The 25327-nt window shown below is 41.2% G+C and overlaps 1 protein-coding gene and 3 long non-coding RNA genes across 14 annotated transcripts; 1 reads left to right on the forward strand and 3 right to left on the reverse strand.

The window, feature by feature from the left end:
• Positions 1-133: 133 nt before the first annotated feature.
• On the reverse strand, positions 134-1741 carry LOC129598615 (uncharacterized). Of its 3 annotated transcripts, none has more exons than XR_008691737.1 (3): positions 914-1741; positions 566-717; positions 134-405 (listed from the first exon to the last, which is right to left on the reverse strand). It is a non-coding gene; the product is annotated as an uncharacterized LOC129598615 (long non-coding RNA). The 3 variants fall into 3 exon arrangements; XR_008691738.1 differs by having other exon boundaries at positions 385-717; positions 914-1243; positions 1358-1741; XR_008691736.1 differs by having other exon boundaries at positions 385-717.
• Positions 1742-2694: 953 nt separating this feature from the next.
• LOC129598621 (uncharacterized) lies at positions 2695-13493 on the reverse strand. 8 transcript variants are annotated; one of them, XM_055496605.1, is made up of 6 exons: positions 13227-13493; positions 12949-13080; positions 12390-12732; positions 9543-11201; positions 3250-3300; positions 2695-3192 (listed from the first exon to the last, which is right to left on the reverse strand). In XM_055496605.1, exons 4-6 carry the CDS (start codon positions 9903-9905, stop codon positions 3052-3054), a joined length of 555 nt encoding a protein of 184 aa, XP_055352580.1. In that variant the 5' UTR covers positions 9906-11201; positions 12390-12732; positions 12949-13080; positions 13227-13493; the 3' UTR covers positions 2695-3051. The 8 variants fall into 8 exon arrangements, 3 of the variants coding, with proteins under 3 accessions (XP_055352580.1, XP_055352582.1, XP_055352581.1); XM_055496607.1 differs by having other exon boundaries at positions 12847-13080; XM_055496606.1 differs by lacking the exon at positions 13227-13493 and having other exon boundaries at positions 12390-12500; positions 12650-12732; positions 12949-13214.
• A 1071-nt stretch (positions 13494-14564) lies between these two features.
• LOC129598625 (uncharacterized) lies at positions 14565-24334 on the forward strand. 2 transcript variants are annotated; one of them, XR_008691754.1, is made up of 6 exons: positions 14565-15090; positions 15167-15193; positions 18237-18425; positions 19645-19853; positions 22747-23062; positions 24035-24334. It is a non-coding gene; the product is annotated as an uncharacterized LOC129598625 (long non-coding RNA). The 2 variants fall into 2 exon arrangements; XR_008691755.1 differs by lacking the exon at positions 22747-23062.
• On the reverse strand, positions 19146-24344 carry LOC129598626 (uncharacterized). The gene is made up of 4 exons (XR_008691756.1): positions 24263-24344; positions 22975-24205; positions 19632-22917; positions 19146-19534 (listed from the first exon to the last, which is right to left on the reverse strand). It is a non-coding gene; the product is annotated as an uncharacterized LOC129598626 (long non-coding RNA).
• Positions 24345-25327: the final 983 nt, after the last annotated feature.

The following is a 25327-nucleotide window of genomic DNA, read 5'->3' on the forward strand; positions in this document are numbered from 1 at the left end:
TTAATTTAAAATTTGAAAAAAAATGGTGGAAAGCTGGTTCGGTGCCAAAACGATCGTTATAGTAATGTGCGTTTTCGTGAAAAATTTGAAGAGCATCGGTTCATAATGAGACGTTTGGTGCACCTTCGCGCGTTTAAACTTTTGGAATTTTATTTCACTAATAACTCCCGAACCGGATGTTGCAGGTAGAAACGGGTTTTTCGCCTTTGTTTACGAATTCGTTGGCTACAAAATATCATAAAGCAATGCAGAAAAGTGTTTGAGAGTGCGCGACAGTGAAAGTTGCCGTGGATGTATACGAATTTTGTGCTGTGTGCCGGGCCAAATTCCTTAAGCGGTTGGACGCTTCTGTTTTCTGCTCCCACTTCGTTTCCCAACTTAGAATAAAATGATCAGTCAATTATCCTGAAACCAGAAATACAAGAAAAAATGGACTGCATACAGCCAAACACTAAATTGCTAAAAAAAACACCACATAACACTTTTAAACTTCGCAGTTGTAGAGACTCCATACGCGTACAAATGTAAGCCAGTGAAGCCACTACGACGTACTGAAAAAACTAACAATTTTTCCGGACGATGTTGCTCCGTGTAGATAAAACCAACTGTCCAGGGGGCCTTTGGGAACTGCCGTGTTTTCGGTACGCCACTACTACTAGCACTCCGTTCTACCTTCTCGAATAGACCCGAGAGAGAATTCCAGTGGTCCTTGAAGACCTGCAATATCATCGAATAATTAAAATTAAAGTTGCAGTCAAGGATGATTTTTTATTTATGACCGAAAAGCATGTTAACTTTACAGAGATACATGTTTTCTTGGAACTGCGCTTTAAGACGTATGAATAAAGACGAGCACTAAGCGGAAGCGACGAAACATATCTCACAAACGTTATAATATTATGAAAACACAAACCTTAAAGCGCTAATATATTTCGCTGTTCCTCACCACCAAATTTTGCAATTATATCGGTCGCAGCGCATTGGCATTTTTCGGGGAATTCGGTAAAAGCCAAATCCATAACAGCTATTCACAGAGGTATCAAGAACCGCGACCTAAGATCATTGTGGCAAGCGCAGGAAGCACCGATGTTATCATGAGTTGAAACGTATATATGCAAGTTATGCAACACCGACTGGTTTTCCAGTTTGGCAGCATGTTCTATCTGTTCTATCTTAGCCACATTCGCTGCTTCTCTACACAGGTAAATTTCTACACTTTTCTGCTGCTGCCAGTGCAGTGCTCCTGGAAAATAGCGTTCGATCATAATTGTTAGCAAGGTAATAAAGCTGAATACTCGTACTGACGGCAACGAACAAAATAACTTTGTGACTTACAACTTCACAACTATGTACTTACATTGCACAACCAGCGCACTGGACACGTTAGATTTTCTTCGTGGATCTCCGCTATAGTGTCCAGTTTTATCGCAGTCGTTAAAAGGAAACTGCGATACGTAAAACGACCTTTCCCAAAACAAAAACGGTTGTACATAATGTCAAGAATATTGCTCACGACTCACATAATGCCGTTCGAGCACGAGCATTTCGTCGATACTTCGTCTCAAATGCTGGTAATAAGGGAGCCCACCGTGAGGTTGCCCTTCCACTTTTGAAAGACTTTTGTGTGAAATTATTTCAAATTCGGAAAATTATTCTTCGGTAAATGCAGACAAAGTTATAACTCAATCTGAAAACTGATTTCGTTATACAGATTCCAGATTTTGAATGCGTTCCTAAAATGCTCTGCTGAGCAACGATGAAACTGTGTCAAACAAACAAATGCTGAGCACAACTGACAGCCAATGGCAGTTGGGCAGGCCCAACCTTTGTCTTTGCCCGGCCGGGCATCGCAAATGCATGCATTCATTAACGAGCAATGTCAATGTGTGTTCATCAAATCATGGCTTTTGCTGTAAACCATATTCTGCGCTGCAACGTTATGCTGCCGGAAACACCTTCAAGTCTCCGTTCTTTGGGGCGACGGACAAAAATCCTCCTTCGATGAAGTTATACGTAAATCTATAATACAACACAAACTGCGCGGGAAAAAAACTGCACTACAAATAAATTAAATACTGCAACTGTAAGTTATAACTGTTAGATTCCAAAACGGTCTGGAATTCTAGGTGACTACTCGGTAGGTCGTACGAATTCTGGAATATACATATTTATGTCATTCTCAGGATAAATGTTCTCACATTTTCATTCGAATTAGATATTGTACTGTTCAAACTATAACAGGTACATATCCTACATGTGTACTGTATGTAAAGCGTCAACATATTACATGGGCAAACGGCTAAAGTTACCTCGTAGTAAAGGACAATAAGCTAATTAATTGTTATTAATATTTGGTCACTTCTGTGCGCCAGGAAAATTCCTGGCGCATAGTCGTTTTGCTATGCGCCCGGAAATTCGCCGCCCAAATTAAAAATTAAATCAATCAATCAAAAAATAAAAATTAGATTAATTACTCAAAAACCGTTTACGTTGTTAATACAGAACTTAATACTATCACTTTGTGAAAGTACTGTTAACATTACCAGCATAGCAACAAGTGCGATTTATTACAAAAAGTGCAAACCACGCTTTCCAAGAATTCAATGTTTACGAAAAAACTAAGAACTGAACAATCGGTAATACTTGAGTTTTCAACATTGTAAGCGCTCGTTTAAATTTACTAAACACCTCAACATAAAATCCCATACCCATTTCATGATAAAGGCCACACGAAAACCGCGTAAGTTTCAAATCAATTTTTCTATAAAATAAATTTTTTATAAAAGAAAATATCATAAGAAAACACACAAGAAACATCAGAAGCACACGAAAACGTAAGAGACAAAAGAAAATATAAGAAAACATATAAGGAAACAAGTTTGTGCTGTACTTGTATAAACTCTTTGAAGATAGTCCAAGAAAATTCAAGGTATTTTAATACTGTACTATTTTCTTTCCAGGAATAATCGGCTAATACTACGTCCGGCCGCACTTTGGCTTTTCTTCTACGGTCTGCGCTGTCGTCCACGGCTAATTCCTGCACGTTGATTCCTACGTGGTTTTCCAACTTGTTGTAACTCCCACTGCCTCCAGAAGGTACGGTTGGAACTTGGGGCACATCTTTTGTGGAATGGATACTTCAGCGTCCGGTGTGACAGCCGTTGCTGGGGCTCTAGCGGTGGCGTTGTGGCGCTAAACAATAAGATGGTCAACGTTACGGAAATCATAATCGTATTTTGCAATACGAACCTCAAATGTGATTATGATCCCGTATCGTTCCCGGATTACCCACGTACACATCTGGAAAAACAAATCTGATCTTTCGCCCCTTTTAGTGGTAAGGAAAATGATAAAAAGGATTACGATTAGTGGTACATAATGTACGATTTGTACGAGTACTGCCATTCTAGTGTTTATGTTAAGTACTCTCACAAACGAAAAAAATGTGACTGTGTCTATATTTACAATTGTATATTTTATGCATTTAACCGGCGTCACAAACCTTGCATTACGGAACGTTTTGTTAAGATTTTGAACTTACGAAAACGTAATTTAATATGGTGAGCGTTTATATTCACGTGTTTCAAACGGCCGAAAATCCTATAACATACACTGTTCAGTTTTGGAGAAATTTAATTTCGCGTTAAATTTAATTTCGCGATTGCGTGTTCCGTTACATGCAGATAAAGATTTGCAATCACACTAATTAAAGTACTTCTTTGCGTTGTTCTACGTGTTTCCTGATGTGGAACTTCGAAAAGGCGCATGCCATTTGATTTGCTGGCTTTCGCGCAGTCCTCAGCTCCTTATTCCATTGGTTTATGACATTCTGCAGCCAAATGATTTCAGATATGGACGAGTTCGTACGCGTTTAATTTTCCAGAGCATGTTTCTGGACTTATATTCGCAGTATAATTTTTTTACATTTGTTAGAATAGGGAAACTTAAGAAACTTCGGAATTTAAAGAAATTGGCGGGATTCTGTGGGATACGCGATGCACGAAGCAAATGCCAATCTGCCAGACGAGAATTGTCTGCATTGCGGCGATTTCTACTTACGTAACAGCCGGCCGATGGTAGCGTGCCGGGTCTTGTCAACTTCCGCTTCCAATATCCATAACCAATATCCAAATATATATATATATATATATATATATATATATATATATGTTGCAAAAAAAAAGTATGGTTGTTCTTACAGTGTCTCGAAATAAGTTTTTCAGGCATATTGTTCGAGTGGAAAAAACGATTTCGTCGAAAATAATTACCTATCGCATCCCGTGGCTGTACCAGAAGCCTGCAAGGGTGGTCCCAGAAGCGTGCAAGGGTGGTCACGCCCAAATCAAAGGTGCTTGCAGTCACTCTGCAAAGGTTACCCAAGCTTGGCCGAAATTTGCTGATGTATGGTATCTTTTGCAAGGGCATCGAATGACTAACAGTTCAGAGGTACTGATTTTGGACAACAACGTCATTAGAGTTTGTAAGCAAATTTCAACAGGACTACTGCTACCACGCTGAGTGGGTCGTGCCGCTGTTTTCCACTGGTCTACCCTAATTTTGACCTCACGATTATTCGGAAAGCGGTTTCAGCGTAGAATCTCCAAGTGAAAAATATGTCGGACACACACGAGAACAAAAAAAAAATCTATATAAGGAAGTATTTTATGACGGCTGACCTGTGCTAATTTTTTGGAGAAACTGCCCCAACTTGGCTGAACAGGGCTGTAGTACTATTCGCGCTACATCGAATTCCTTGCCACCCGTTTTTAGACCGAACTGGATTTAGATTGTACAGAAAGCTGAAGTTGATTTAGACTGTACAGAAAGCTGACTTTATGTAAAGTACTGACTTTTCCCCGATTTACGGCATGTACTGAAGTACAAAGTACTGACAGTACTTTACATAAAGTACTGGTAGTACTTTACATAAAGTACAGACTTTATGTAAAGTACTGACTTTTCCCCGATTCACGGGTTCACGGCATGGGGAAAGTATAAAGTACTGGTAGTACTTTACATAAAGTACTGACTTTACATAAAGTACTGACTTTTCCCCGATTCACGGATTCACGGCACATGGGGGAAGTCTAACATACTGGCAGTACTTTACATAAAGTATTGACTTCATGTAAAGTACTGACTTTTCACCGATTCACAAATTCACTGCATGCGGGAGGTATAAAGTATTGGCAGTGCTTTAGATAAAGTACTGACCTTTCACCATTTCTCGGAATCAGGTAGATGTGGATGAATACACACTGTGCAGAACTTCACACAATCCCGGCATAGTGTAAAGGACTTTAACATGTGGCGCAATAGTAAAGTTATTTTTGTATGTCGTATTAAACATAATAATGTTATAATGTACGATCGTCGTACGTGCAATCCGGGTCGTACAACTTTTCTAAATACAAAATTTCAACGTACTAAAGTTTCCTCTAATTATAAAACACCTGCGCATAGCTTTGACCTAAATAACAAATAACATTTTCTAGAGGGAGCTGAGAGATCTTTCTGCGGACCCGGGCAATCGGTTTGCAACTGCCTATAATAATGGAGAATTCCTGCAAAGATACCGTGACGTATTTGGCTCGCAAATGTCCGTTTGTTACACGCTCCCTGGAAGAACTTCCCGACCAACAATTATATTCATCTCTTTGGCGCATGGTTTCGCTTTTGAACACGAGTGTTGCTCATTCGTCTCGAACGAGACATCGTGTCTGGAGTGATTAGCAACGTTCGTCGTCTGATCACTCTGATGTTCTCGTAGCGTTTTCGCCTTGGATTGTTGTTGAAAGTTTTTATCATTTCCCCGTTTTCTCAGATAACGGGATTCCCCAGGTCCCCAACACCCTTGTTTATCAGATGGTAAGGTTGAGTGAGTGCACTTTATTTATATTTCTAGTGAAATCCTCTTCTCAATTTCTTTGACAGAATCTTTTGGTCGACGTACGGGTACCCCAACTACCAAACAACTACAGTGACTTAGGTATATTCTCTACACAATATAATTTTTACCAGGGTTAATATCTACGGTACAAATACGTAATCTAGAGGCATAAATTAATAAACTATCTAGTACTCGTTGTCAACTTGCGTGCTTCATTCTACATAACTTCCACCGGAACAGTCGTCAGCGGAAACTTTGTGTCCAACTTATCCTTGTAGTTACAGGTAAATAATGATCACATCCCAGACAACAAATCTTTGGATGCGACTGGATGCAGCCACACTATTAATGCTAACCGCCGACCGATGGCCCGCGCTGAAAACTGGATTCAGAGTTGGCTTACTCAAACCAGGATGTGGATTACTCAAACGTGGATTACTTAACTTCCCATCTCTTAAGGTATGTTTTCCACAAAGCACAAATCACAACAAGTGCTAAGCACAAATCACAACAAGTGCTAAGCACAAATCACAACAAGTGCTAAGCACAAATCCCGAACATACATATGATTCTCGTGAAATCAGCTAGCCGATGTTTTAATAATAAATTTCTCTCCGACGCTTCAGAAACGGATACGGCTTGAACGTATTTTTATCAAAGCAATCACTTAGCTACATTTGTCATCCAAATTGGATTATCGTGTTGCAGCCTGATTTGCAGCAAAAAATTTTCCCTGAAATATGCGAAAAAAATCTGACAAAAAATTTGCTGTTTTTCGAAAAGCCCCAAAATGCGAAAACTGCTTAGCTCATTCAAAGCACGCTCCATGCCAATAACTTTGTTTCTTTGAAAAGCAGCAGGTGTTCGCTAAGTAAATCAGCTGAAACAATTAAAATACTGCGTGCTGGAAAAAAGTATCACCAGATTCACAAGTTTGATTCATTAAGTGTGCTGACATTATGACATAGATTCTGACGATTTCCGGCTCTGTAATAACGTCTGTTTGCAGTTCCAACTGGGGTCACAAGAACGTTCCACTGAGAAGATACGCTTTTATTATGAGCAAAATGGAAAAGCTTCAACATCAGTTCGTACCTTCCATCCAACAGCTGTTCTTGGAAGCTGATCGTCAGTGGGGCCGCATGACGGAATCCTATGACAAGTCAGAACTGATGGGCCATCAGTGCTGACTTGTCATAGGATTCCGTCATTCCGTCATGCCTTAATGGATGCCTTTCGCATCCAGAAGGCTCCAGAAGCTGGCGGACATCACGGGTGCACCAGTGAAAATTCGTAATCCTTGATTCGTCTTCATTCCTCGGCATAATTCTTAAAGGACTGCATTCTCAGTTTATTTGATAACCATAAACAGCACCTTTTGATAAGTCCTGTTTCCGGGGTTGGTATCAATTGTTGCTACGGAGATGCGAGAAGCTTTGACCAGTGTGAAACCGCCTAAGTGACGCGCCATGCCCTTTGCATCAGCGGCATGTACTTGCCACCAGCTCTGCGCTTGTTATGTGCACGCATACTGTACTCCGCTCTTTGCCCAACATAGATAAATGTATTTTATGCTAACCAACCATCGCTATCGTTCCTCAATCGCGACATTATTGATGCCATTTCTGACATTTCATTTATACGACTAGTGTTTATCTGAATCACTGAAAATGTTAATTACTGGAACTCAAAGAAAAAACTACAGGTAGCTGCTCTTCTGATGAGATGATCAATTTAAATCTTGACGATGGGGCCGAATGACCGTAAACGTCCGTTCGCAAAGAAAAAGAATCACGCTCGCTAAAACGAATTCGGTGGGACTACTTTTCAGGAAAAGCCGCAGCCAGCTTTCCAGAACACCTGCTTGCCCAGAATCAAGCTGTGCGGTGCACGGGTGGCGGATGAGCAGTTTCAGAGTCTCTGGACTGAACATCGACCAGGACCGGTAATAGTGCTCACTCCTCGTTGGGGGAGATCCTTGAAGAACACGAAAAGAACGATCATGTTGTGTGGACGAGAAAGTGCCGAAAGCTTCCGTCAATACGGCACTAGCCGCTGCGCTGATGGGCCACATGCTTCGGGATTCCGTCATTCTCTGCTCTAACTCAGCGGACTCAGCTTGGAAAAGAGCGGAGTCATAACCACCCGATGCTGCCTGGCTACGGAGATAGCACCTCTGGTTGAAGGCGTCCAGCAGCAGTGGTATTCCTTCGATCATCTCGGCCATTGTCCTGGTCGAACAGCAGTGTATCCAGTTTCTGTCGGGCTGTGTCACTTGTTTCTGGCATTCTTCTTTCGTGCCAAGTAAGATCTTTACGATTTGAAACCGTAAATTTGTTAGTCGTGAAATTACCTAACGCTTATGATTATCATCCGGGAAGCAGCGACAATTCTGCGGCGGCCAAAATATTAGGTATGTTGAGTAACAAAAGTAGTGGACATTAAGTAAATTAAGCAATAAGCGATGGTCATTAAAGTGGACCACTTGAAATAAAAATTCCGGAAACGCCACTTCACTACACTCAGAGAATTGCAGTCACCGCGGCTGCGCCATTAGCTTTGAAGAAATGAAGGAAAAATTTGAAGTAATGTAAACCTAAGTGTACCTAAATTGTAAAGCGCAGGCGCAGTGTGTGTCGGCGAGTCGTGACTGCATTTCTCCGGATACAGTGCAGTCACAGCACTAGAGTGGCTCACGTGGCGTGGCGAAAGCGCTGTCGTTACTGATTTCTTTACGACGCAACTGCAAGGAAAAGGCTCAACCTTTTTTTAAAAAATTGTAAGTACTTTGTAAAGGGTAAATCCTGTTTAATCCTATATTGAAAAAAAGACCAGGCTCCTCATGCCACCTTTTACCACCTTTGGCTCCTAATACTCCTAATACCATATACCACATTTGGCTCCTACTCCTAGTACCACCTTTTGCACACCACTTTTGACTCCGCATACCACCATTTATTTAGTACTTAACACAATTCACACATTTCCATTCGAAAGGTTTCTTTTTGATAACGCGTGAACGCCTCTTGGAAAATCATGAACGTCGCGAAGGAGGCTCCTTCATACATCAAAGGATGTTCTGGATCGCTATCTGATCTTCTTGGACTAATGCGCCTTTTCGACGTTTTTCAACTTTTCAAGAAAACACCGGCTATATAAGAATCTGATCATTTACCGGTAAAACGATGTTATGACATTGTAACCTTAAACATTTATAAAACATCACAGCAACAAATATTTTAACTTATCTTTTTATTAAAAGCTTAAAAAAACTTATGGTGGTATGGGGAGTCAAACGTGGTGTGCAAAATGTGGTATTAGGAGTCAAAGGTGGTATAAAGGTGGTATGCGGAGCCTTCACCATTATTAATGTATAGTAAAAAAAATGTAACATCTTTACTATACAGTATGCATTAATAATTCCAGTTTGATTTTCCTATTAAATTATTTTTTTAGAGTTTATGACAGTTTTAGTTTGGTTTATAAGAAGTAGTTATTAAAATAAATTATTCTGAAAGTATAAGCACAGTTAGGAGTATGTGAAGCAGTTATTTCTCAAATTTTTGGCTTCCAGGGGATTGGAATATGCGGGTGATCAGGTGATTAAAAATATATAACGAATGTGATCGATTAAGAAGACAAGTCAATGTACCAGAAACCGGGCGTTGGCGTCGTCCCCGGTCCTGCAGTCTGCGGCGCTCATCACCATGCTGGACCGGCCGTTCCGCAGCTCCCCGACGCACATCCACCGCCGGCTACTGAAATGGTCGTTGGTCATCGGAATGAGCACAGCGGCCGCTGCCGGCGATAGTGCGGGAAGCCCCGTCTCCAGCGCCACGCTGGCCGCGCCCAGCATGCCGGGTTGGACCGGCTCGCTGCGCTCCGTCGGCACCGCCCTATCCAGACGCTCCAACGGGACGATCTGGGTGTGCGCCTCATCCGTACCGGGTGTCCTCCACTGGACAACGGCCGCTGCGTAGTCCGGGTCGCGGCGGCCGCCTCCCAAACGAGTCATAGCAGCCGGCAGCCAAATCCACGGACCGAAACCGGTTTCCCGCACCCGCACGCGCACGGGCGTGGCACCGGCGACTAGGGTAGAAATTGCAGTTTCAAACTTTTTTCAGATCCAACTACAAATAATAGTTTTAAAATAAATAAAAAATAAATAAAAAATTAAACAATAATCAAAGCATAATAATAAGAATAATAAATAACAATAAATAAAAAATAATAATTTTAAGATCAAACCGGGCTGCTAACATCTGGATGGGTTTAAAAATTTTATTTTGTACCGTGCTATTTAACAAATTTTCGTGGAGAAACTGATCAATTTACTGCATCGGCCAATTTAAAGAAACATAAAACTGATGCAGGAAAAATGACAAATCTGAAACTATTTTGCTTAATCATTTATTTAATGTTGTGTGCTTATAACAACAGAAAAAACTTGGGAAATCACTTTTCGAAAATAAAAAATCATTAACTTCGGAATAAAAATATATTAAGAAATAATGTTTAGAATTTTTTAATCGTGCCAGCGACGGCAGGCTGTTGCTTCGCCCCCTGATCGACCGGCAGAGGGCGGATGGGCCGGAATACCCTTCCGAAGGGGGCAAATTTGCGGCGCCTATCGCAGTAATCCAGGTCAACGTAAAGTCCGCCGCTGTCCTCGTCCACGACGCGGCCGCAACGCAGGTAACCGTCGTCGCTCGGCCAGTGTCAGGTCCAATCGTAATTTATCGCCAGAAGAAAATGAAACGGTCTGAATACTGTGTGTTTGTCATTTGTGCCAAAGATCTGTTGAGTCCAAACTGAGGGAAAATTATCAAGTTGTTGTGGGTTAGTGGCGTCAGTTTTTTTACAGATAAGCAGAAAAGCTGTGATTGGCGGTTGTGAACAAGTGATCGACCCATGATTACGCCACTAAGCTTTTTTGTCGTAGCACTAGCGGAAAACGTGTTGATAACTGGAGCATCCACTCCGATTTCCACAGGCCATCCGATACGACAGCACAGTGTGATAAGCTGATTGCTTCCAACGGTCGAACAACGGCAGGATGCGTAATCGCTGATACAGCTCGGGGGTTACCCGCTCCATGTAATAAGTAGTGGCCTGCACTGCTTCCCGTTGGGAACTGGCTAGCTTGCCGCGTAAAGTCGAAGATGCTGGTGACCACGTATCCGACCCATAGTCAAGATGTGGCTGCACGCATGGTAAAGACTTCTTCGCTGTGGCATGTCCAGACCATCCTTCGCTGCGTTTATCATTGCGATGCCGTAGTTCACCTTCCACAACACATAGTCGAACTGCCCTAATAATGAAAATTACAAAAGCAAAAAAAAATTGAAGTATTAGAACTCAGGAATCCCGTCTACAGTAGGACCTCACGAAGAGGGAGATTTTACTAGCAAACTTTAAATTGCAGTTGTACATCAGAGGGGAGTCAAGGGATCTCAAATTTCCCCGTCATACGTTAAGACGGAAAATCTACATAGATTGCGTTTACATTGCTCCTTCATTTGTGTTAAAATGCGGCCGACGGCGCATTACAGTCTTAAAAAATTGGAGGTTGGCCAATTGTACCTTGATGATTTATCTCCGGTTTAATTATTCATTCACTAATTGGTTAATTAGCAAGATCTGCGAGCGGTCAGAAAGTCCGAAATTTGCCATTTTCGGACATCTGTAGATTGTAATTAACTTAAGATACAAATTTGAGTTTTCCTGTTACTGCTGCTTTAAGGTACCTCGTTGCCAATTATGTAAAGAGATGTCATTTAACTATTCGCGATCACTTGGAAAAAATTCTGAACACAATGTTGCGCCCTGACGCCAATGCCCGTCAACGGGTTAACTTGGATTCAGATGGGGATTTGGATTATTCAAACTTGGAAATGGATTCCTCAAAGTAGGATCTGATCACTCAGACTTGGATTACTTAACTTGGATTACGTAGCTTAAATAACGTAACTGATTACATGACTTGGATTGCATAACTTGCACAAATTGGATTACATTTTCTTTCGTTTTGCTTTCTTATGTAGTTATGTTTCTTTTTCTTCTATTTTTCTAAAGTTGTTTTCTTGAGTTTCATTCTTATGTTTTACAAAACATAAGACCGACATAAAAATGAAGACATAAACAGAAAACGTAAGAAGGCATTGAAACGAAACTTGAAAAAGAAAAAATAAGAAAGCATCTGAAAATAAATGAAGACATGAGCGAATCTAATTCAACTTGTGCAATCCAAGTTACGTAATCCAATTTAAGTAATCCAGGTTTCAGTAATCCAAGTCCACGTTTGAGCAATCCAAATTCGAATCCGAATCCAAGTTACAGCGGGGACCCTGGAGGGGAGGTCGTGGTTTTTCCCATCTCCTCGTACCACTATTTGGCTGTTCTCACCACTTGGGCTATCCGCACTACGTTTCAACATAAATTCTAACACCACCTTTTAACAACTGCTACCACCGGCGCCAGCTCTTTTGGCTGTTCTCACCTCTTTATTGCATTTTCAAACAATGCGTTGTATGCGTCCAAACGACTTGGTTTCAAAGGTTTTCATAGCTTTGCCGTTAGCAGCGCTTTTTCTTTAGGATTGGGCCACCACCTACCGGAAAAGTACCGAACCGCATTTTCGCCGTGCTGCAAAGCTGTTGGCCAAATGTTTTCGTATGTTATTGAATTCTATTTTCACTGGTTTTCTAGTTGCTGATGATTTTGACCACGAAAGCAATGGAGAAAACGCCACAGTCGCACCATTTTTTTGCTGTTCACCATTCCATAAGGATCCAGTGATCGCCGTCACCCGTATATAAGGAGGTGGGAATAGACCAAATAAGCTGCAAAAAGGTCGTGCAAATAGCCAGTGGTGATGTAAAAAAGTTATGTTAAGTGAAATATGAGTAAAGCTACATAAGTATAAATGATTCAGTTCTGGTAAGTTGACCGCCTACCGCATCTCTTTGGTGTTTGACTTTGGTATAAAGTTTGTGCGGGTGCAGCCAGTTTCGAAGAGGAACAAAGGTGCTTGGAAAATAAATCCTTTATATGCTTACCCGCCTTCTCCTGGATTTCCTTCTTGCGAACCTTTAAGATCTCATCACCACGGGTTCGTCACCAACAGCCACACAAATACAGTTTTATGTGGCTCGCTTTTCGAGAACGATCGTCCAATTGCTTCAGGTATGCTGCAGTGAACTATGTCTCAGTGGGAGCGGTGGGAGCAACAAATTTAACTTCGGTTAACAATTTGTTAATATTATTTTTAAAATATGCAGTTCGAGTTTGCACCACACTCACACAGTAATGCACGGCCCACAGAGCAGTTACTTACAGCGCAACAGGATATTAAACTGTAACGGCGGATATAACATAAGATAGCCCAAAACAGGCTAAGGATTCACTTCAGCCGCTTTCATATCGGTAAGAAAACTAAAACTCAAGAAAACCCTAGAAAACATAAGAAACATTAAGAAAACATAGGACAATAAACTAAGCCCCGATGGCTTAAGGAAACATAACACATTTAAAAACTCTTAGAAAATCTGAAAACGTCATACGTCACATGATTAGAGTGGCCGCAATTACGCGTGGCCGAAATGCACGCCTCTAAAGATTGGCTGCCGATCACTTCGGCCGTTTTCGTTTCGGCCGCGGTCAATTCGGCCAAAGTTTTTCGGCCGCCATTCACTTCGGCCGTCGTTCACTTCGGCCGTCATTCACTTCGGCCACGGATCACTTCGGCCACACTACATTTCGGCTGATGCTCATTTTGGTCTGATTCGAACAAGCGAACGTTATATAAAAAATTGGTACCAAATGATGAATGGACATGCAATCGCGGAAAGTTAAAAAAAACTGAACGAAAAGAAACACAATTGATCATTCGTCTTAGAGGTTAGCGAATTATCGGAATACAAGGAAAAACTAAAGGAATAAGCACAAGACAGCGAAAAATATGAACCAATAAAAAAACCAAGGACGACCACATGAACCCTACCGTCACAAAGGCGAAGGCTAAGAAGGCTAGGAAACACTTAAAACCAAAAATACAAAGAAACCATAAAATACAAGAATGCCTGGAAAAGCTTAAAGAATCCAAAAAAACCAAGCAAACCTATGAAACGAGAGAAACCAAAAAAACCTAAGAAACCTAAGGAGCCTAGAAAACCTAAGAAACCTAAGAAGCCTAGAAAACCTAAGAAACCTAAGGAATCTAAGAAGCCTAAAAAACCTAAGAAACCTAAGAAGCCTAAAAAACCTAAGAAACCTAAGGAGCCTAGAAAACCTAAGAAACCTGAGAAATCTAAGAAGACAGAATACCTAAGAAACCAAAGAAACCTAACCAACCTAAGAAACCTAAGTAGCCTAAGAAGCCTAAGAAGCCTAAGAAGCCTAAGAAACCTAAAAAACCTAAGAAAAGCTACAAAAATCTGCGAAAATTGAATTGCTGCTGCCGAAAAATGTACTGCTGCCGAAATGAGCGGTGGCCGAAGTGAACGCCGGCCGAAGTGAGCTCGGCCAAAATGAACGTTGGCCGAAGTGATCATGTACGGCCGAAATGTAACGCGGACGAAGTGATCGGACGCGCTAAAGATTTACCCAATGATAGTTGTCTGACGTTAGCGGAAGCCATATTGGAATGCTGACGTATTACATTGCAGGCCTAAGGTTCGACACCAGCAAAAAACTGTGGTTCCTTGCTTAACTAAAACGGTTGAATTTGTTGCGCTGTATCCACTAAGATATTACATTTTCATTATGCCACCGTATCCAAAACGAACGGAAGAACGAGTGCAATTCCGTTCTGCACAAGTAGCCGTATTATTATAGAGATCCCAAATTGTTTCTATTTAAGCTGCGCTTTTTTTTGCACCTGGTGGCCGTGGAGCATCTTTATAGTTCGCGGATTACTACGAGCAAAAGCTTCTCTCGCCGGTCTGGACAAGGAATTATCATGGCTATGCAGATGAAGTACGTATGCGGCAATGCATGTCATGGATTCTCGTTATGATTCTGAATAATAATAACTACGCAATCGGCAATCGTCTGGAGTTAGAGCAGGCACAAGCAGCTTGCAGTTTCGTGTTTTTATTACCGATGTATCTGGCCGAACGAATTCAGCCATACCTGCGTAACTCGCTTGGGCGCGATTGTGATGGACATCTAAGAACTCCCTGACAGCGAACCCAACGAAGGTAGTTTCTTCAACTTTCTTTGAGGGTTGCTAGACATCTCTGTAAAAATAAAAAAATTCTTAATAATGTTTTGCAGAAAGAAGTTTCGGCCAATCCAATACAGGTACGAAATATTCAGATCTTATTAAAATGTCACCTTTACCATGGTGCTGCCGCCGCCTGGCAGAGGCGAAGAAAAACCATAAGCACGGATAATTTCAGTTTCTCTGCTTTGGTTTTTAAAACAAAGGGCGTGTGGGGTAAGAAGTGAAATGTAAGATGTCTACACTTGGTAAGATGCTTTTTGAGAGGACACAGGAGAAACGGTCGACTCAGTTTTTGAAGCGGAGATCGGTGTTGTTTTAATGCGAGGTAACGCTGCTTGTGTTCAGGCAACGTTTTGTATCGGTAAGAGACTGGATGAAGTGTGTTATGTGTTGAAATGGTGAAATGTGAAATTCTGCGTTTAACCTATACTAATGCGAATAACCCAATAAATTACATAAGCCTTTTGCGCAAAGCTTACAAACAGTCTTACTGTAGGGGTCGCTAGAATAAAAATATTAGTTTCTTATACTCTTATGTTTTCTTAGTTTCTTAGTCGTCGCCCTCGTGACGGTTGACGCGTAAGGTCAACGGTGTGTTCGTCGACTTGGTGTTGGTTTACAAAATGTCGATGAGTTGTAATCTGGCTTCATTTTCACCAGGTTTTATGTATCTGCTCAGTGCGAGCGTTTTGTTATATCAGGTAATTTTCCCCGATTCACTACTCGTATCATCAGTCGTATGGTCGTTCAAGTGGAACAGTATGTTAAGTGAATGGGAGACGGTCGTGCAAGTGGGACACCCGAATTAACAAATTCCACAAACCAATTTCCTTCTGGTTTTTTTCTATACTCGAGTAAGCTCGAACCATTACTTTAAACGTGTTAAAACGCTTTTAGCAGAACCAAAGCCCATTAAACATTTCAGATTTCTCCACAGTGCCCATGACAGAAACCGCATTACCACGCTGTATCTCTAAAGACAGTCGCTGTCGTAGAAATTCATGTGAGCGGGCTTCTCCAGAATGAGCCCGTAATCTCTGTTCTAATTCTTTGATGATAACAATGGCCGATGGACCCCACGGGCCCATTGTCTCGAAACCGATAGGCTAGGTGCAAAAATAGAACGGCCGTCTAGATAAGAATATAAACTAGACTCTCTCTTCTGCTTGCACGGCGGCCGATCCTGCGCGAACCGATGTGGATTTAATGTGGGAAGCGGCGACAGTATCCACACAGGTGACATCCCATGCCTGGCATGCCAGACACATTCCTCTTTCTCTGCCATGCAAAAGTTGTGCATTCATCCGGACGACGTTCGCGAGTGTGGGAAGTGCCCCGGGGTTCAAGTTTTGCTGGGATTCCGGCCGAAACAAGAGCGCGACATATAATGCTGTTGAGCCCACCATGCCGAGGATGTCTGCCGGTGGAGAAAGGGCAAGATAGGCCGTGATGTCCGTAAGCGCCGACGGGCTTTAAACATTTCGTGCAACTGTGCGGTTCACAAATCTTGGCGCCGAGTCTGAGGCCAACTGAAATCTTTGTTGTGTCATCGTCGAGAAGATTGTCGATGTGAGCGGAAGGTAAGGCGTTGAGCCAAACACCGGCTTCCGGTTTCGACTGAGCGAGGAGGCGCGCCTTGTTGACTTCGTCGTTTCGGTACACATCCAGCAATGTAAGCGCGATGTGCCCTATACAAAGTACTTGAAATTTAAAAAAAAAACTCAACCCGTTTTCTTGCAATTGCATCGGTAAAAAAACAGCGACGAAACGCTTATGCCACGCCACCCGAGCCTCTGCACTACACCAGATATCTGCAGTAACCACCTCATTTGTGCGCCTGTGCGGTTTAATTTGCATTTAGTCCTCTTCAGTGCATTTCATTTCTTTTCTCAAACTTAATGTTTGTTTCTTGAGTTGCGGTGTGATATCTACTGAATAAACATTGATATGGAGAAACGTATCGTATCGGCTTGTTGCTGTCTACGACGTCCGCGGAGGAGATGCTGTCCGAAAAACCAAAGAAGAAGAAAGCGGCACCGAAGCCCAAACCAAAACGTTCCCGTTGATTATCGCTGGTCTTTCAGTGCTTTGAAATTTATTAACCTGTGCTTACTAACCTGTGATTTTTGTTAACAGATAACCGGTGATCCCAATAACCCGTGATTTTTTTTATTAATTTTAGCAAATTTTTTTGTTCTCGTTGATTCAGGCATTTTAGGAGTTGAATAAATGTTTTATTGATTAAAACGCACTGGCGCAGCCGCACAAATGAGGTGGTTACTGCAAATATCTGGTGTAGTGCAGTGGCTCGAGGGTGGCGTGGCTTAAGCGCTTCGTCACTGTTTTTATATCGATGGAATTGCAAGAAAACGGGTAAAGTTTTTGAAAAGTTTCAAGTACTTTGCATAGGACACACTGAGCTTACTCGAGTTAAGGAAAAAACGAGAAGGAAATTGGTTTGTGGAATTTGTTTTTTTCGGGTGTTCCACTTGAACGATCGTCTCCCATTCATTTAACATACTGTTCCACTTGAACGACCATATGAGATGAGTAGGCATGCATTTTGCTAAGGTCAACTGTCATGTTTCTTCGAAGGTTTAAACATGCAATGGAACTGAACTAACACTCAAGAAAAAAATTCGTCATTAAAAGTGTCGGAACGAGAGTCAGAGAATCGAGACCTAAAGCAATATTTGTTTGTTGATTGTAAGCTTAACTTCGACTGCGTAGTAATACCAAGCGGCTGCAAAAATAATTCAGTCTTACTAACCATAAATGCTAATTTTAATCTGGGCCTTGTTGATTTCAATTCAAACTGTTCTGCTGCCATTAATCAGGCGTCCGAGATAACGGCTTTTTGCTCTAAAGTAAATCAATTAGCTAACCAGAACAACTACATAAAAGTTAAATATCTGCAGAAAACAAGAGTATCTGTATTGCCAGTTACTAGGCAAAGTTTTCATGTGGATGTACAATACACATGTAGCCTTCCATGAGCGCAAACTTTGCGCTGCGCAAGTTCTTAGCCATTGAATCCTGAACAATGTTTATCAAAACAATTACTACTCTTAAGTAGCACGTTAATCTAGTCATCAATCTCATTCTGTCAACGTTTTTTAGGGCATCGTAACAATTTTCTGCCAGGATTTCGTCGATGTCGTCCCGCGCTATCTGTCATTTTGATGACTATTGCCTATTAAAGAATCACAAATCATATTTCAACGGTTCGCCTTTATCTGTCGACTGTCCCCATCCCATCCTATCTGCTAATTGCTACCGCACTAAAATTGCATCGATCTGCTTGTATCGGTAAGTGGATAGTTTGGTTAGCAGTTCGCGTTTACGTCTTGGAAACAATTTTTTACGCTCTCCGTTTGAGGACAGAAACTTGGTGCAAGTGATTGAAGGACGGTTCTTCGACCCAAGATAGGTAGAAGACAAACAAACCGACTCCTAGAGTAAATAGATGACAAAGTCACAAAATTTTGTGACGGCCCAAGTGGTCGCGGGACATTTCGTCGTGGGACATTTCGCCACACGTTTCTCGTCCCAGCGGCTAATTTGATTTGGGTTAACTCGTTTTGCAGCCGTTTTGTTGTGTGACATTTGGTAGCCCGACTTTTTGAGAGTCCAAAAGTTATCGACCGATTTATGGCAACGAACAATCATATAACTATCTGCCACAAAAGCGAGTTGTCCTTAGACGAAATGTCCGTAAAACCAAATGTCCCGCAACGACCTGTCACTAAGCCGACAAAATTGCTCTCTAACAAGTAACAACTGATGACAAATTCAACCATGACTTTCCTGGGCATACACACCAGACGCCGACGACGGCCTTATCGAATTTTTTATACACGAACAAGTAGGCGCATAGGGTGATACGACTATAATCATTTTTAATGGCTCCGGACATAATACTTCAGTACCGAAATCGCGACACCACCCTTCATCACCATCAGACCCGCGATACCACTTTTTAATTAATACTTTTTATTTTATTCAGTACAGACTACAGAGGTATTTTTATTTTGTTCAGCAGCAGGTAAAACCGTGAACATAAAACCAAGAAATTTCATAGATAGACAGTAAGACAAATCAGTACACCCATTCTCGTATGAAGATGTTGGACTTGGAGCCAAAGTCAGATCGCAGAATTTTGTCAGTATTCCTTGAGTATTCCAATCCGGGCAAACGTCGCAGTACGTTTGTCTCCGCGGGTAGGGATTTACACTTACAAATTTCGTACGAATCCCTTCGCTGTTCAGCTGGCTGATGATAAAAACGTATTTTTTTACCGTTTGAGAATTTGAGTGTGCTGTGTGCTTAATGTCTCCGATGATCAGGCGTAGGCTGAGGTTGCCTGCACGAGGTCGCAGATTACTCAAACCAGAAAGGGCGTTTACAGTAGCGAAAGCCTAACGCAAAGGAAAACCGTACTCAACAGCGATAATTCAGAGTAAACAGTAACAATCAACATGAGCAAAACATTTAGTCCAATTCAAATTCACCCACTTAATGTCATCAGGAGATACACTGGAGCAGTTGATGTACACGTACAACTCCTAAAGGAGCAGGATCTCGTTTCACGGACTGGCCATAAGGGAGTCAAAACTTGGTTAGCTTTGAAATTTCCGACCATCCGAAAAGTTGGTTCCAACGGCCTGCACAGCGTGAAGATGGACATGCAGCGCTACCATCTGAAGCGTCCTACCTGCAATAAAATTAGAGAAAGCAGTAAGTGAAACTTTTGACTGTCGATATTGCCCGGAGTGGAAGTAGAATGTTTTGTTTTGAAGTGACTTTCCATCTTCCCAGAGCTCGAAGACATATTCCGCTTTAGAAACAGTTGTACTGTATGTGGATAGCTGCTACAGCTCGTCCCGTGATTTGGCATGCTGAAGTGTATAGTGTCCAATTTTGCTCGAATATTTAAGGCTTGCTACTGCGTATATGCAGTATAAAATCTTAGAAATGGGGGTCGGCCTACTTTACCTTTGCCTGTCCTTTGCCTTTCCCGCCCTTTGCCTTTTCAGTACGCCCTTTCCTACTTTGCCTTCGCCGGCGAGATTACCTTCACCGTCCCGGGTGACCTTTGAAAAACACCGTTTCGAAGCTCGTCCAGTAAATTAACCTTTAAACGCATGTACGAACACATAATACTGTAACTGCAAGTCTTTGCCGCTGTATGGTCTGCGTAAAGAACGCGCAAACGTTTGAATAAAGGAACGATAATGCGAACTAACGCAATCGCAAAGTTACCGTAATACAGAGTTCAAAGCAGTGCTGTGACAGCGGAAGACGAAAAGGAACACGCTCAAATGTTTCGTAACGGACTTTTGTTTCAAAAAAAGCTGTCAACTGTTGAGGCAACATGTTCAAAGTTACTGCATGAGAAGTGGTTTCTACAGAAACTTCTACAGTTTCATACGAGTACCATAAAGAAACTAACTGCCTAACTACCGGTAAAACGATTTATACATTACCGTGTTTCGATGTTGTTTTATGTTTGATTGCGTTCGGACTGTTGTAAATTGTGGGGTGTCTGTAGCTTTTTTCGTGGGGATCTGAATAATACAATTGCCAATGAAAATGCGTTTTTAAATTTTATGCTTCGAACAGCACAAAGAATCTCTGTGCTGTGCTGATAGTCGCATCTTTTAAACAGTAGAGTGGCTAATTTTTAAAAGGTTACTAGTAATTGACGAGGCAGGCTTTTGAAACGGTGTTTTGCATAGGTCACCCGGGACGGTGAAGGCAATCTCGCCGGCAGAGGCAAAGGTATAGTAGAAAGGGGCATATTGAAAAGGCAAAGGGCGGGCAGAGGTAAAGTAGGCCGACCCAGAAATGGCGGTATGTCCTTCACACCCACCCCCCTCCGGCTCCCACCGCCAGGAAACCACACAGTTTATGGCCGAATTTCAGGGATTTAGAAATAGGTTGAAGTAGAAAGGGTCAGGCTATTTTGTAAACCCAGCATACTGAGATTCTGGAAAAAATGCGATTTTTAATGAAATTTTATGTCGAAAGGGTGTGCTGCCGCTGCGCGAAAAGTTATATGCTCCTAGCGGAGCCTGGTCTAGTTTGTATGAAAATTACTGTGTTTCGCACATACGTTTGCTCTGGATGAATATCAGTAAATTTGACAGTTAAAAAAAAAGGGTTCCAAGTAAATTACATGAAAGAATAAAATCAGCACAGGGACGAAGGGAGCAAATTTTTGACAAATTAGCACTTGGCTGTCTCACCCTCTGTAATAAGTTCTATCAGATAAGCATAAAAAGTCCATGGCAAAATCCTGATCGGATATCTGGAGTACCTGTCAGTTTAGTGATATAGATATTATGATAATATAATATATTTATGGGTGTGTGTGTGAGGCGTACGGGCCTGCGTGACGTGCTTTGGAGTACTTACTTACACTCACATACATGCTGTATTGCCTCTCTCTTTTGTACGTACAGTACGTGTGCTGCTGCAGCGGCACTCTCCGCTGAAGCGGGTATAAATTAAATATCGCGTGCTCAAACACGAGCCACACTTGCTCTCTCGTCTCTCTGTCGCAGTATGACTCAGCGTTTATACGCTGGATAGAATCTATAGAAGAAGAAGTATGTGTCATATCTGCGCGTGTTACTTCGATTTGAATTGCTTACAGAAATTAAAGTCAGGATCAGATAAAGCGATCCAACGTGTGAACCGTAAAATTTTTAGAAATGGAAAAAAAACTACTACCATAAGCGAGCTGCGCAGATAAACATTTTGAGCAAGTAAGCTGGCCTTGTAACGATTGTTCAGTAACATTACCAGTCTGATAACGTATAATGCGGTGCATTGCCTATAGGCTACAGTACAAAGTAAAATTTACTTCTAATTATTTCGTTTCCCCCACGCCCTGTTGACCATAGTGCATGAATTAATTTTTTTAACTGTTATTCATCTGCATACTCCGGTCATTCTAATCCATAATGCAGTACTATTACATATCATTAAGATCGCTATCTGCAGCTATTCCTTAATCGTTAGAATGCTCATCTAATTTTGATCCGGCCGCCCGTCGAATTAAAATAACTGTAAAGCTCTTCTGCTGCTGGTGTCCTTCAAAGCGAATTAACAGCTTATGCTTATTAAGATTCAGTATGTAATTACGGCTAATACTTTAGGTATCAATGCGAACATATGTATTTGGAAGAAAAACTGTAATAAGAGTAATCGTAATAAGCTGAAATAAGTGTTCCCAATTTCGTTGCCCCATGCTGTGCTATTCTGTGCAACCCATAAGATTTTTATTATAAGTTTAAAGCGCTCATTTAAAATTACTAAACAGCTCAACATAAAATCCCATACTCATTTCATGATAAAGGCCACACGAAAACGCGCGTAAGTTTCAAATCAATTTTCCTATAGAATAAATTTTCTTACAAAAGAAAACATCATAAGAAAACGCAAGAAAACATAAGAAACATAAGACACACGAGAAACATAAAAGCACAAGAAAACATAAGAGACAAAAGGAAATTTAAGAAAACATAATTATAAGGAAACGAATTTTAGCTGAACTTGTGTAAACTCTTTGAAGATAGACCAAGAAAATTAAAGGTAGTTCAATACTGTACTATTTTCGTTCCAGGAATAATGGGTAAAATATTACGGTCTTCGCTGCGACGCTGCCGTCCACGGCCAGTTACTCCATGTTGTGGTTTTCGAACTGGCTGTAACTTGTACTCCCTCCGGTTGCAACTTCGGGCACAACTTTTGGATCAGCGTCCGGTGCTGGGGCTCCAGCGGTTGCGTTGTGGCGCTAAAAAATAAGATGGTCAACATTACGGAAATGATAATCGTATTTTGCAATATGAACCTCAAAAGCGATTATTATTCCGTAATGTTCCCGGATTATCCACCTACACATCAGGAAAAATAAGTCCGCTCTTTCCCCCTTTTCGGTGGTAAGAAAAATTATACAAACGATTACGATTAACAGTACATAATATATATTTTGTACGAGCACTTCCATTTTAGTGGAAGTTACAGTACTCTCACAAACAAAAAGGTAACTGTCTCTTGGTAGCGCCCGTACCGCTACCAAATACTTTTCTGTTACTACTTCTATGTGAAGATTTGAAGTTTAATGAGCCTAGACTGGTCTCTCATACACAGATGCAGCAGCCTTTATAGCTAGCTTGCAAATAGTATTAGAACATTAGTATGACTAACGTGTAACGTCAGAACATAAAATAGCTAGCACCATATATGGAGCATGCAAGATGATGCAACATGCTAAAAAAACGTGGGTTGGATGATATCTAACACCCTATATTTACAGTTGTATATTTTATGTCTCTATATATACTTATACATGTAGCCTCAGCGGCCGAATAAACGGCCACAAGAACGAGCCTGTTTACTCTGCATTATTGTATATACGTAATCACTACGGATTGCGGTAATTTTGGTAAACTTGAGCATGCGCAACTTTTCAGTCATAAACTGTCAGTTGCATACAAAAAGCGTCAGCGGACGGTTTCTCAAATTGTTTGTTCTAAAATTTGCGCTTTAGCACTTCCGTTGCATTGGTAATGTCCGCAATCCTCAGCGGCCGTTTGGCTTACGAACATTGCGACACTTCGAAATAATAAATCAGAAAACAGCCACACCACACGAAAACCGCGTAAGTTTCAAATCAATTTTCCTATAGAATAAATTTTCTTACAAAAGAAAACATCATAAGAAAACATAAGAAAACATAAGAAACATAAGACAGACGAGAAACATAAAAGCACAAGAAAACATAAGAGACAAAAGGAAATGTAGGAAAACATAATTATAAGGAAACGAATTTTAGCTGTATTTGTATAAACTCTTTGAAGATAGTCCAAGAAAATTAAAGGTAGTTCAATACTGTACTATTTTCGTTCCAGGAATAATGGGTAAAATATTACGTTCTTCGCTGCGACGCTGCCGTCCACGGCCAGTTACTCCATGTTGTGGTTTTCGAACCGGCTGTAACTTGTACTCCCTCCGGTTGCAAATTCGGGCACAACTTTTGGATCAGCGTCCGGTGCTGGGGCTCCAGCGGTGGCGTTGTGGCGCTAAACAATAAGATGCTCAACGTTACGGAAATGATAATCGTATTTTGCAATACGAACCTCAAATTCGATTATGATTCCGTAACGTTCCCGGATTATCCACCTACACATCAGGAAAAATAAGTCCGCTCTTTCCCCTTTTCGAGTGGTAAGATAAATTATATACGATTACGATTAACAGTACATAATATATGTACTGTTAATCGTAATCGTTTGTACAATTTTTAGTAATAATATATATTTCGTAATACATAGTATATATTTTGTACGAGCACTTCCATTTTAGTGGACGTTACAGTACTCTCACAAACAAAAGGTAACTGTCTCTTGGTAGTCCCCGTACCGCTACCAAATACTTTACTGTTACTACTTCTATGTGGACAGTTTCTTAAAAGGCTGAAAATTTCCGTTTCGCTGCTGAAATCTTGACGATTTACGAACTCTAATGTGGAGATTTGAAGTTTAATGAGCCTAGACTGGTCTCTTATACACAGATGCAGCAGCCTTTATAGCTAGCTTGCAAATAATATTAGAACATCAGTATGAGTAACGTGTAACGTCACAACATAAAATAGCTAGCACCATATACGGAGCATGCAAGATGATGCAACATGCTAAAAAAAAACGTAGGTTGGATGATATCTAACACCCTATATTTACAGTTGTATATTTTATGTCTCTATATATACTTATACATGTAGCCTCAGCGGCCGAATAAACGGCCACAAGAACGAGCCTGTTTACTCTGCATTATTGTATATACGTAATCACTACGGATTGCGGTAATTTTGGTAAACTTGAGCATGCGCAACTTTTCAGTCATAAACTGTCAGTTGCATACAAAAAGCGTCAGCGGACGGTTTCTCAAATTGTTTGTTCTAAAATTTGCGCTTTAGCACTTCCGTTGCATTGGTAATGTCCGCAATCCTCAGCGGCCGTTTGGCTTACGTTAATGTCTGCACTTTCTATGTAATTCTTTATGATAGAGTAAGGTACTGGCGTGCTGTATGCTACGACTAATCTTCATCGTATACCACATATTGCTAACTGCAGAGCAGTCACGATTCGGCTGGTTGCTTATTGAAACGTTTATGCAGACTTTGTAATTGCTGCTTCGCAGGTTAC

This window comes from Paramacrobiotus metropolitanus, unplaced genomic scaffold (genome assembly GCF_019649055.1).
Source record: "Paramacrobiotus metropolitanus isolate TYO unplaced genomic scaffold, Prichtersi_v1.0 Parri_scaffold0000126, whole genome shotgun sequence".
NCBI classification, from domain to species: domain Eukaryota; kingdom Metazoa; phylum Tardigrada; class Eutardigrada; order Parachela; family Macrobiotidae; genus Paramacrobiotus; species Paramacrobiotus metropolitanus.